The sequence below is a fragment of the Rhinolophus ferrumequinum genome, chromosome 11 (genome assembly GCF_004115265.2).
Source record: "Rhinolophus ferrumequinum isolate MPI-CBG mRhiFer1 chromosome 11, mRhiFer1_v1.p, whole genome shotgun sequence".
Classification (NCBI taxonomy): Eukaryota; Metazoa; Chordata; class Mammalia; order Chiroptera; family Rhinolophidae; genus Rhinolophus; species Rhinolophus ferrumequinum.
In genome coordinates, this window is record NC_046294.1 from 44,405,301 (window position 1) to 44,418,680 (window position 13,380).

At 38.6% G+C, this 13,380-nt stretch overlaps 1 protein-coding gene across 2 annotated transcripts in view; it reads right to left on the bottom strand.

The window, feature by feature from the left end:
• Positions 1-13,380, bottom strand: part of SYT9 (synaptotagmin 9) — a 166,630-nt gene that overhangs the window by 102,753 nt on the left and 50,497 nt on the right. For both annotated transcript variants that reach the window (XR_004424462.1, XM_033121230.1), the window contains exon 3: positions 6,755-7,301. Coding sequence is in view for 1 of the 2 variants with exons in the window: in XM_033121230.1 (XP_032977121.1) it covers positions 6,755-7,301 (547 nt within the window). In the remaining variant the exon portion in view is untranslated. The remainder of the gene's footprint in view (positions 1-6,754; positions 7,302-13,380) is intronic.

Genomic DNA, 13,380 nt, shown 5'->3' on the forward strand with positions numbered 1-13,380 from the left:
TTTATAAACTGAGTTAGCTGATGAAAAATTTAGTCCTAACTCCTATTTGGCCATTATCCAGCTGTGTGACCTTGGCTGAATCTCCTAATGGCCTTCCACCTCAGTTTTATGCACTAAACGAGGATTTTAGATTACAGGACTGCTAAGGCTCTTTGTGGCTATCCAATCACTAGGCAAACATATAATACAGAGATTACTATTCAGTTCGTACAAGTAAAAACTGCTTTTTGGATAGGCTTTGAGCAATAGAGCACACAGTGTTTCCAGTAACAGAGTGGATATTCACAGAAACTCCTTCAGGTAAAAATACTGGATTACAAAATCCTTTTCAATGCACAGCAAAGCTGATGGGACAGAATTGGAATTATTCAGTGGCCAGAAACAATAAGAAAGCATAAATCCACAGAGGTAAGTAAGCACTGGAGCTTAACTGGGGGTAGATGTGAATCTCTGGTGGGTTAGTGCCTGGGGTTTAGAAGACTATGGGAGAATCCTCCATATCCTTAAAAGATTTAGAGCCATATCCTTAAAGGATAAACAAAACAGGACATCTGCCTTACATAAGTAGATGCTGGAGATCCATCCTGTCTTGGACTTGCTCGAGGTAAAACAAGAAAAAATATTCTCCCCTGCCAGTTTCTATCCATTAATACAAACCTGAACTTACACATTTGGAGCCTATATTTATCCTACCTCTGTTGTTCCCAAACCCTCAAGCTTAAAATTTAAAGTGGTTCCGTGTTGGTAGTTCACCTAGGCATCTGGCAGAAGCAATCACAAATCATATCTGAAGGAATGTATGGTAAACCCAGGAATTGAAAACTTCAGTCAGCCCTCCGCATCTGTGAGTTCCGCATCTGCAGATGCCGGTATCAATCCACAGTTGGTTGAATCCACAGATGCAAAACCCACGGATATAGAGGGCTGACTAAGGGCTGACTTGAACATTTGCACATTTTGGTATCCATGGGAGTTCTGGAACCAATTCCATGCCTATAATAAAGGATGACTGTGCTGATAAATTTCCAAGCTAGATGAGCTCATGATCATAAATCATTAAATACAAGAGGCATGATAAACTAGGGTCTATGGAAATGCAATAAAAAAAATCAGATTTAAAGATTATAGCTATTGGAGTTACGAGTAACAGAATACACACACACATGCACGCACACACACTCACACACACACAATGCATGGAAAGGTAAAAGAAATAGAAAAGGGAACTTAAAGTATGTTGAAGAAAAAATACCAAATATGTTAGGCAAATGTGAAAACACATCAAATAATATTCCTACAAACATAAAGAAGAAAAATGGCTGAGAATTTTCAGAACTGACAAAAAGAAACAATCTCAGACTCAGGAAACCCAGTAAATCTCAGTCAGGATAAATAAAAAGAAACACCCACTTAGCAATAAGTTACAGCTAACTTACAGAACACTAAACAGAAAAGCAAGATCTTGGAAGCAGTAAGAAAGAAAAAAATTACATACAATGGAAAAAATATTAGACTAAATGTTGACTTCTCAAAAGCAATTGGAGGTCAGAAGACTATGGAATGATAGCTTTACAACACTAAAATCAGAGTAACAGAGTTTTATGTCCCTGAATTTCTATGTCCAGGAAAACAATCTTCTAAAAACAACAGCAAAATAAAGACATATTCAGGAGCTGTGGCCGTTGGTTGAAGGTTATTGCCAGCCTACGGATAACCCAAAGGAGGTAGCTGGAGAAATAAATATCCCAACTGTACTCTGCTCCCTTCCTTGTTATCTGAACCTAACCAGAAGTCAGAGACTAAAGGAGCTATTTTCATTTTGAAGAAAAATAAACAAAACCCCCAAAGCATCTAGGGGCACCGAGCTGAAGCAAATTGAAGGTATCCAAAATAATACCGCCAATCAATTTTATAAATCAAGAATCACATTGATCCTAACCTAGATAAGGATCATACAAGAAAGTAGATTACATGTATCTACAAGTAGATGACACGAGCACAGATGCAAAAAAACACTAAACAAAATATTAATAAACTGAACTCCACAATGTATAAAACATGTGATATATCAAGACCAATTGGGATCATACTAGAAATATAAGATTGGCTCAAAATAAGAAAACTGCTTAATGTAATTGATCAAAGTAGCATATTAAAGGGGGCAAAAAAACCCTCAGAGGATCATAGCATTTGATAAAACAACTGTCTGTGATAAAGTCTTAGTCAACTAGGAATAAAAAGATACATTCTTAACATAAAGACATCCACAAAATATCTATAGCAAAATTGTATTAATGCAAATGTTAAAAACATTCCATTTAAAATAAGGAACAAGTCAAGGATGACTACTACCAAAATTATTATTCAGCATTGTACTGGAAATCCTAGTCTGCACACTACATTAAAAAAATAAATAAATAAAAGGTATACAAATTAGAAAGAAACAGACAAATGATCATAATTCACATGACTAATTGTCTAGCAAAGAAAATTCAGAAGAATCCATAATCCAATTATGAGAATTAATAAGTTTTTCAAGATTAACAAATAGAGGATAAATATACACAATTTAAACTGTATTTACTATACAGCAGCATTAGTTAGAAAATGCAGTTTTAGAAAAGATACTATTTAAAATAACAAAAAAGGTACCTAGCAATAAATCTAACATGCAAGATCCTCAGGTAGAAAATTTTAAGCCTTGAATGAAAGACTTTAAAAAGGAACTAAATAAGTGAAGAAAATGCACTATGGTCACAAATAGGAAGACTGAATATCATAAAAAATGTAAAATTTCCCTAAATTAATCTATAGACTTCATACAAGTCCAAACAAATACCAGAAAAAATTTTAACTTGACAATTAGATTCTAAAATGTATGAGAACAGTCAACTATTGGTCAAGATTAAACTGAAGAAAAAGCATACTGGATGATTGAATTGCCCTTCCAGATGTTAAGACATATCATAGAATGATAGGAATTTGAAAATTATGCTATTGGTAGAGATAAGTCAAATAAAACAGTGGATAAAAGAGAATCCAGAATTCTCTTCATATATGGAAATCTATATAAGACACAGAATGAATGCACTGCAGATTACTGGGGAAATATGCCAGAACATTGGTTATCCATTTGGAAAAAGAAATATGGATGCATTATGAACTGAAAATGTATGACCCCCCCAAACTCATATGATGAAGCCATCACACCCAATGTGACAGTATTTGGAGGTGGGTCCTTTGGGAAGTAATTAGGTTTAAATGAGGTCATGTGGATGGGGCCCCCATGATGGGACTAGTGTCCTGATCAGAAGAAGAGAAACCAGAGCCCTCTTTCTTTGCCCTGTGAAGACACAGTGAGAGAAGGCTGCTGTCTACAAGCCAGAAAGAGAGCTCTAATCAGGAATCGAATCTGCTGGCATCTTAATCTTGGACTTCCCAGCTTCCAGAACTGTGGGAAATAATTCCTGTTGTTTAGCTCAAGCTGAATAATACAAGATGCCTGTACTATACAAAAAATTTCATTTTAAGTTGATTAAAATCATAATTAGGAAAGTCAAAAGTTTAAGATTCCTAATAGAAAACACAGGAGAAATATCTTTATGACATAAAGTAAGGAAGGATTTCTTAAACAAAACATGGAAGTGCTAACTTACATTGGAAAATATTGACATGTTTTACTACATTAAACATAAGAACCTCTATGGATCAAAAGATACCATAAAGTGAGTATAAAAACAGCCATAAACTGAGAGATGATGTTTGTAATACACTTCAACAAGAATTTGCACATAGACTATATAGAAAACATACATGAATCAAGGAAAAGGAAACAATAGAAAAGAGGTACTGAACAAGCATTTCACAAGAAAGGAAACATGAATGGCCAACAAACATATCAAAAGATGATCTACCTTGGCAACCAAGAAAATACAAATTATATAGCATTTTATATGCACGTATACACATACAGACATCAGTGTGGCTACTGCAAGAGTTGGTGAGAAGATGGAACATTTGAAGTGATCAAATCTTATCAGTGAGAGGATCAATTTGTACAGCTCCTATGGAAAAGAACTCGGCATTGCCTAGAAAACTTGACACATGGACCCTACCTTTATAAGGGGTACATCCTAGAGACATTATTTCATATGTAACTACGAGATATGCACAAAAATGTTCTCTGCACTGCTGTTCAGAATCCCAAAGAACTAATAACAACCCAATGTCATCAATACAAGGCAGCTAATTTGTCATATGTAACACAATGGAATATTATACATCAATGAAGATACATGAACCACAGCTCCATTCATCTCTCTTGTTCAATGTCAAAATCAATGTGAACTGGAAAAAAAAAGTCAAAGAAGAGCTTTGAAAAACAGAAAGAGACAAAACCAAACAATACATTGTTTTACAAACATGTCTATAAATAAAATTCAGGATAGTGCTTTCCTCTGGGCAGGAGTGGACGGAGAGAAAACATGATGAGGCAGAACCAACCAAAGGTCACCTGAATACTGGTGATGTTCAGTACTTCCTCTGAGGTGTGGGTCATGCCTGTTCCTTTAATTATTTCCTCATTACCAGGTGTATGTACATTATATAAACTGTTACATATGTGCTATGCTATAAAAAGGAAACCTTGGCAAATCTCAGATCTTCATCTCAGTCTCTATATAAAGTCACATGCAAAAAAGCCCAGTCAACATAGCCCCAAGTAATAATTTTTAATGAAAAATTTAAAATACATGACAAATTATAAAATAATCTGTAATTCCATTCTCGGACCTCCTCTCTCCTGCTGGCCACCCAAAGGCCTAGATCAATGCTTATAATGTTTATTATTTGCCTGAGGAAACAACTGAGAATTTTGAAGCTTTTAGCCTTTTTGTTTTCTTTCTTGATTAATAAATGTGTTCTCCTCAAACTCTACGGAAATCAAAGTTTCTCCAGCAATGGATGGGGAATTTTTGGTCCCAGAAGAGTGCTAAAACGGCAGTGATCTCAGGGCCAGAAGGTCCTGCAGGCTGCCATTCAATATTCTCAACCCATGGGAAACTGCTCTAGAAGATATTCTCACCAGGATCAGCCTTATCCAGATTTTTATCAGCTACTGTCCACTCAATGTTGCTCTCTCCACAAAGTCTCTAGAAGGCAACTCAGAGCAGGATCCCTGCTGAGCTTTTTAACAACCACTCCAGCTATTTTATGGAATTCATTTGTCAAAAAATATAAATTAATGTCATACTAGATGGTATGGCCAACCTCTCTCGACCAGGGCTCACCACTGTCAGCCGGCAGAGTCTCAGCTTCTATCCAATGGGACTTGGTAAATACTCCGGTGAGAGGGTTCATTCTTGAGCCACTTATAACAGTATAAACAGCCAGCCCATTTTGTGTCTTTAAAGCTTCTCATGCTGCCTTCTGAGACTGGCAGTTGGGGTAAGTATAATCCTTGCTTCCCCCCACATCCATTTTTTCATTTATAGAGATCATAACCTTTCAAGATTGAAGAGATCTGTTCCTTCCCCAATCTCCCAAATCACTTTAGTTTCATCACCCGATGTTCTCTCCAGCTCCTTCTTTTCTTTCCTCATCATTATGATAAAGGCCAGCAAAACCCCATGTTATATACTTTGCTTATCCTAGAAGCCAGACAAAGTTGGAACTGGTATCTCGTGGCATGGGAAGAGAAAGTGCCCAGTGTGGGTAAGTCCCCAGTTCACAAAAATGGCAGAGGATGAGGAAGTACTAGGGTGGCTATTTAGTCATTGGGCAGAGAATATGTATGTGTTCTGAGCAGAGTGAGAGCTTTTCACTCAATAGGCTCCAAACTCAAACTGGATTACAGGCTGAGCTGAGTAGGAATTATAGTACTTAGTGTCTTTGGATGCCAAAGCAGAGAAAGAGAAAGGCCTCAGAAGGGCCCATATTCCAGAAGACAAGTTAAAGTTACCTGAGGGAAACTGGACAGGTGAAAGAAACTTAAAAAGTGGTTTTAAAATATCAGAGTTACCTAAGAAAGCCAAATTTTGCTTTCTATTTCAGGAGTGTCAATACACCTTTGCAGGATAAAGAAAGGATGTAAATGGAGTAAAAATATCACCACTGCAATCTCGTGTTGAAAATGTACGCGCATACATGGATATAGGGCATAATCACATAGAACTTTTGCCCTCTCTTTCCTGAGCTCTAAATTGGATTTGACCTTCTATAGATCGGTTTGGCCAATATCTGTAGATCTTTTCAAACTGACCTTCTTATAGCTTTGATTCTATATTTGAAAATGTGGTGCCAACTCTTCTCAACTATTCTCACTGCTGGGGTTAAAGTTGAAGATCTGAGGATGAGATATACCTGAGCCGACCTGAGAACATAGGCAATGCTCTCAGCTGCAGCTACAGTTAATAGGATGCTAGGATCCATTAACCACAAACAACCGCACAGAGCTCTAAAGAAAATGTGGTAAGGAGGACAGATAACATGTTTATTAGAGACTAGCTAAGAATTAGAAAAGACAGAATGTTATTCTTTAATACTGTTTTCATGAATAATTCTTAGAAATTCCCAAATGAATATTGTTAAAGATCTGTTTCTGGAAAGGTACCAGGAGGTTCTGAAGCCATAGCTACGTGCATGTTGACATGGATTTTATACTTTGCCCCCCAAACAAAATAAGGTGGAAGCAATTTGTTTCATGGTGACTAAGAAGCACTCTCCCCCCAACAAAATGAAGAAATGCTGGACTTACATTGGTAACATATTCGATGTCCTTCCAAAGGATGCATTCCCTGGGGAAATCAGCCAAGTCTAAGAAGTGATCCACCACCACTTGGCCGATTAAGTCATGGCGAGAGAACCTGTCAAAGTCGTACACAGAGAAGTGGAGCTTCCGGGCTGCAAGGTCATTGTAGGGAACCGGAAACAAAAAAACTTCGTTAAACACAGGGTTCAAGGTCTTTCTGTGAACTTTAGTCTGGTGTTTTGTTTTCCGATCGGGAAGCAAATAGATCTTGACGTAAGGATCTGAAGTCCCAGAAAAGTCCTTGGCAGGCAAATTGACAGCTTTGTGAATCTTCACTATGAGCTGCTCTAAGTCACAGTCATATTTTAAAATAAAGTTCAGTTTCCCACAGGCCTTGCTGTTACTCCGTCTCCCGTCATCATTATCCAGTGACCTCTGCTTATATAGCTCTGGTTTGATTCGACCAATTCCAGTCAACTGTTCCTGTTTTTGAAGCTGTTGGATATTGAAGTCCGGGTTTGACAGGTTGAGTTGTCTTCTGATTGAATTATGCCTTCAGTGAAGAGCAAGAGAGAACAACGTTATAACCTCATTAGGTCTTTCAGAAACTTGTGTCTGAGTTGTAGGTACACTGCTCTGCACTGTTAAAAGCTTAGATCTGTAGGCATTTCCACCCCGTACCCTTTTTTTGCCTAAATTCAAAATACTCATCAATGTGAGTAAGTTGCTCCCTAAAACCTGAAGCTCAAAATTGAGGCCTAGTGTCAGGAAGTGAACTTACTACACCTGACCTTGGAGCTTTAAAGGTACAATGCACTTTCTAAACTAATATGCCATTTCAAAAAAGCTTATTCAGATGGTGGAATGTAAAGATTTGTTCAAACTGGTTTAAAATTAAAATTATTCAGTTTCATATATAATACACTGAAATTAAAATAGTTAGCTATGTGTTTTCTTAAGAAGAATAAATCTTTCTCTCAATTACACAGAATTTCCTGTCACTGGCTTATAGCTTTATAAGGATGTACATTATTACTCGTTCAAATCAAATCATTTCATCACAAGAACACAGTTTTTGCTTTTGTGAGGATGTATGTGACAGGATGTGTCTGCTTGCAGTGAATTGCACTGGCTCTGACAGGTACAAGTGACAGCTCTGTGACTGTATTTCTGTTATACCATGCGGGTGATTACTGATCAGGAGGAAGGGTTTTATTTCTGTAACAAACATTACAGGTACAAAAATTAAAGGTAAGCTATCAATGTATACAAGGATTCAGTCAGAGAAGGCTGGATACTGATATTTGCAAATTAAATATTTGCTAACACAATCAACTCTTCACCCTGTAAGCTTATGAATTCTAGTTAGAAGTTTCCCAGAAATTCTCTTTGTAAGGGCACTATCTGTGTGAGTCCTCAGAAACTGTGAGAAGTAGTCATTAGATATAAGGCTGTTTTTAAGGTTATGTTTGTTTGTTTTTAGCTCAGAGTCATTATACTGTATTTTCTGCAGTCTCTCAATAACTTTAATTAAAATAACCTCTCTCCACCAGAAGGTCAAAGGGAACAGCCAGGCTGTCTCTGAGGGATTGGGAAATAGTTAGAGAGGCAGAGTAAACATTTGAGTTTGTCTTTTTTCCCTTTCTTAAAGATATTTATGAAATAAAGATGTAAAAATGGGATTAATAGACCTCAAAACATGTTTAAAATTATTCTCCCTTGTCATACAGATGTCGTTATGCTGAACATTCCCTCTTCATCTTAAAATACACATCTACTCACTAATCACCAACATGGCACAAGAGCACAGTCACAGAGCTGTCACGTGCACCTGTCACAGCCAACACAGTTCACCACAAGCAGACATACCCCAGACATACAGTCCCACAGGTCCCAGAACTGTGTGGTTTGAAAGTTTCTGCTGTGCGATTTTAATTTCTTACAGAGAAATCCACAATATTAAGTTTTCTCTGTATCTTATGATTTTTCAGGGGGAGGAAGAGAGTCAGCGGATGTTATTAAGCACCTGAAACTCGCTCTCTGTACTAGTGCAGCCAAGTCATTCCCTTGTCCGGATGTTGAACCTTTGTAATGCTAGAATAGAGCTGTAGTCTTGCTCTGTTGGGATCTCCTGGCAGAAAGGATCAGCAGGAAGCAGCAAGTACCCAGCCCTATGAGGAGGCAATAAGCGGCTGGTACCAGCTCTGGCTTCCCCTGCTACTGACTTTTTTCTCAAGGCTGGATTCAAACAAGGTCCTTATCGGGGTCTGGAGTCAGCTCCCACCTACGATGGGCCATTCTGGGAGCAGTTAGTTAGTGATGCTGTTTAAATACTAAAAGTGCTCCATCAAGACCCACGGGATGCCCATTCTCTGCACCAATGTCTGTGATGGGACAGCAGTCCTGTGTCCACACCAGCTCCAGCCCCTGCTGCTTGCTGCCATTGTTCTCCTGAGGCGGTCACTGAGCAGACTCTTTGGGCATAATAACTTCCCTTCAATTTTTTAAATTCTTTTTTATTAGTTTCAGGTGTACAAAACAATGTAATAGTTAGGCATTTACACTCCTCACAAAGTGATAAGCCCACCCCTCTGACTTCATATATAGCTGTTACAACTCCATTGACTCTATTCCCTATGCTGTACTCCACATCCCGTGACTATACACATATATGAAATTATAGTTGACATTCAATATTATTCAGCTTCAGCTTCAGGTGTACAGTGCATCTACCTTCAATTTTTGAAGGTCAGGCATCGACCTTCAATTTTTTGAGTACTGGCTTTAGATTCATCACAGCAAAATTTTGTCTTAATCCTTATCTGTAGGACTCAGCCTGCCATGTAAATTTTAACTTAAAATACTTGAATTTGGCTGCTTAATAATGGAACATATTCTGTTTTGCTTGCACATTTTCTTAGACATAAAATCTGAAGAGAATTAAGTTCTACCTGCTCTGCTCTTTCTAACTACAGGGGATTGCCAGGGGGTAGAGAGAGTGGATTGGGGAGGGAGTTATGGAGAGATTTGTACATCAAAGACCAAACAGGATCCCATTCCCTCACAACTCCATTGCACAAAATGCTTCTATTCAAAATTCCAACACAGCTGAAGATTCTTTTTAACAATCAAGCACAGATATGAATGCTATTATCTACCTACATGTTTTACATCACAACTTTCATTCCCAACACTTCTTTCCCCCTCCCCCTCATTCAGAATCACACTTACCATTGGGAAAACAGTTGAATCTAACTGGATGGTAGTGGCTTAAAGCAAAGAGCAAAGACTAACAGGACAGGATGGTTCTCACTCCCTGGGGCTCTCTTTCAATCACTTTCAATTTCCTTTCAGGAGAGAGTTAGGGAGTTCTGGAGTTGGGGGATAGACTAGAGAAGCTCAGAGCAATCAGAGAACCAAGGTAACTCATTACCTCCCTGCATAATCTCTGCAGCTCTCTGGGCTGAGAAATGAGAAAGCAGAGCACGTAGGCTGCCCCGGAAGAAATGGAAAATCAATATTTCATGGCTCTCATAGGCTATTCCAGTGGGAGGTGGGAAGATAAGCAAGTCAAAAGCAAGAGAGCAGAAAGATGGAGAACAAAATGTGACTTGGTTCCTGTCAAACCACATGAGGGGTTCTAAGATGCTCAGTGGAGGTGGTACTTGAGTGCAGTCACCTAGAGCCCTTCCCACCCCCAGCCCCCACCCAGGATCTCAAATTTTAATGCTGCTGAGTGACACTGAGTGGGTGTGATAAGGAGTGATCTGTGTCTGAAGCAGACAGTCCTCTGAGTAGGTCTGGGGAGTCTTGTGTCTTGGTGTTCTTAGGACTTAATGTGCACGACGAATGGAAGGAGAAGGGGTGGGCCCCAAGGACAGGGTGTGAGGAGGAAAGCTGAGAGACTGTGTCGTCTGTAAATAAGTCATATGCTAACACTTTCTTAGAGAAGCCGGCCCCTGAGTATAGATATATAGGGAAAAACAAAGTGGATGTGTCTTCGAGCGCACAGGACTCATAATCTAGAAGAGGTATAGGTGATAAACAAATAAGCATTGGGTTAGCAATAGAGTTCAATTCTGTGAAAAAGTGAAAACAAGGCAATGTGTGAGAGAAAGAAGAGTGGGAGGGAGTAGAGGAAAGAATACGTGCTTCAGAGAGGGTGGGCAGGGAGGCCATTCTAAGGCAGTGACATTTTAGGTGGGAATGAAAGCTGCAAAGGAGTCAAGCATGGCAAAGAAAAAGAAAAAGCATTCCAGGCAGAGGGAACAGCATGTGTGAAGGCGTCAAGGCAGACAAGGGCCGAGGATACTGAAGGAACTGAGAGACAGACTGCCTAGTGTAGCTGGAATGTGATGAGCTTTTTCATGTCAAGCCTCCTACTTCCTCCATGTTAACAGTGTCCTCTGGGCTGTGCCCCATGGTGGCCCTGGCCAAGAGGTGAGGCTGACAGCTGATAGCAGCAGACTGTGGCACTATCACACAGAACCTTAACAGACCTGATAAGGAGTTTGTGGCATGGTAATTGAAATTTTTACAAAACTGTAAATTGTATACTAGAATTAAATGTTGTAATTACTCTTATGAGTAGCACAATTCTATCAAGCTAAGGCTTTTTTTTGTGTTGAGAGCATTGGTTAGATGTAAACATCTAAAATATAACAATTTTTTAAATTACTCTTTTAGTTACTTCAGATTTTAATAAACTGACAGCTTCAAAATGCAAGGTGCCCAGAGCTCTCTTAACTCCCATGAGACCCTGAAACTAGATATAAATGTGTATTTTATCTACTGGGATTTAAATATGAGGAATTGTTATGTCCATGGCATTCATATATTTACTCTAGACACATGCAGTATAGGTTACATAGGAAATTTGAGAAGACTTGAAGAAACAAACTGGACTTTCATCTTGGGACATAAATCAGGGAATGGATTAGATGGACTTTCAAGGTTCCTTCCATTTTGAGGATTCAGGGATTTTCATATATTTGGAACAGAGACCATTAAAATGTTCTGGTATTTAAAAATTCTGAAAAACACACACAAAAAAATCCCTGCATTCCCAGGATATGAGGTCATTATGCAAAAGGGATTTCATCCAAATTAAAACAAATTAACAAGAATTTGGGGGCCCACCCGCCTGGTGGCTCAGGTGGTTGCAGCACTGTACTCCTAACACCGAGGTCGACAGTTCTATTCCCATATGGGCCAGTGAGCTTCGCTCTCTACAGCTAAGACTGTGAACAACGGCTCTCAATGGGCTACTGACTTCCTCAGCTGCGGGGAGTGCAAGGCTCGTAATACCAGCATGGGCCAGGCAGCTGTGTCCTACACAACTAGACTGATAAACAATGGCTTGAACCAGAGTGGGGGAGGGGAGGGAGGCAGGAGAAGGGGAAAAAAAGAAGAATTTTGGAGGGTTCTGATAGTAATTGAGCTAATTAGAAACAGAATGCTAACGTGATTGATCTTAGAAGAATAGAAAGTCATCCTGACCAGAAACATTCTTAAAAGATGAAACAAAGCTCATATTTAGGACATTCCAAAAGGCATTGATGGAAGCCACACATATCCAAGCTGAAGAGGCCAGAAGAGGATGGGATTTCCATTGTAAATGCTGTGACAGAAGCTATGCCAAACACAATGACAGTGGGGATGCCCTTAACTGGCTGTCTAAGCCTGATGTGCTCTAGGCTAAGGAGGCATCCGGAGAATTTGGGGATAAGTGACAACAGCCACAGGAGAAGAAGAAGAAAGAAAGAAAGTGACAGCAATGAGAAAGGACATAACAAGAAAGAAGGGAGAGGAAAGAATAATTAGCAGAGCAGACTGCTTACAGTCATCTCAGCAAAAAGTACCTCCACCCTCCCCAAACATGGCATAAAAACTGTTACTTAAAAAAGAATGTTAGAAATGTTTTGGAACATGAAGGAAATTTCACTAATTTTCCCTATTTTGACAGTAAAAAGGCTGTGTGTGTGTGTGTGTGTGTGTGTGTGTGTGTGTGTGTGTGTGCACGCGCGCGCGTGTGTTTATAATATAACACAATCCCTAAAGAATTAGAAGACCATATACCATTCTATTATGGAAAGACCATGAGTCAAAGATATGTATTTCCAGACATAACCCGTAAACCTAGGTCAGTAGTAATTTAGATAAGAATGTTTTAAATGCATAATGATGCAAATTATCAGTATGAGGTCAAACGCAGATGGAAAGAGTTTAGTTTTCTTATAGTAGCTCAGAGGGTACTAAACTTGTTTTGGCCACAGAAAATAATTTAATTGCATTACTCCTAAAATAAATCTTAATATAAAATACATTTTATAGGGATAATTCCTTCCCTCTTCTCTTTTTATTTTTTTCCTTCTACCTAATTTCCACAAATCAGTGGTAAAGGTATCTATAGTTTTTATTTTTAAATAAAATATATTGATACACGGAGTACTTACACATTTTTCTAGAATGAATATTGTGATAATTATGATATGATTACTATCATTCATTAGAATTATGGCAAAGTCCCCAGATCTATAATCTAATGAAAACACAGTATTATCACCCTGTATTGATGGAACCCAAATCAGAAAAATTAACATGCAAAATAAAACCGAATAGGAGATCATTTC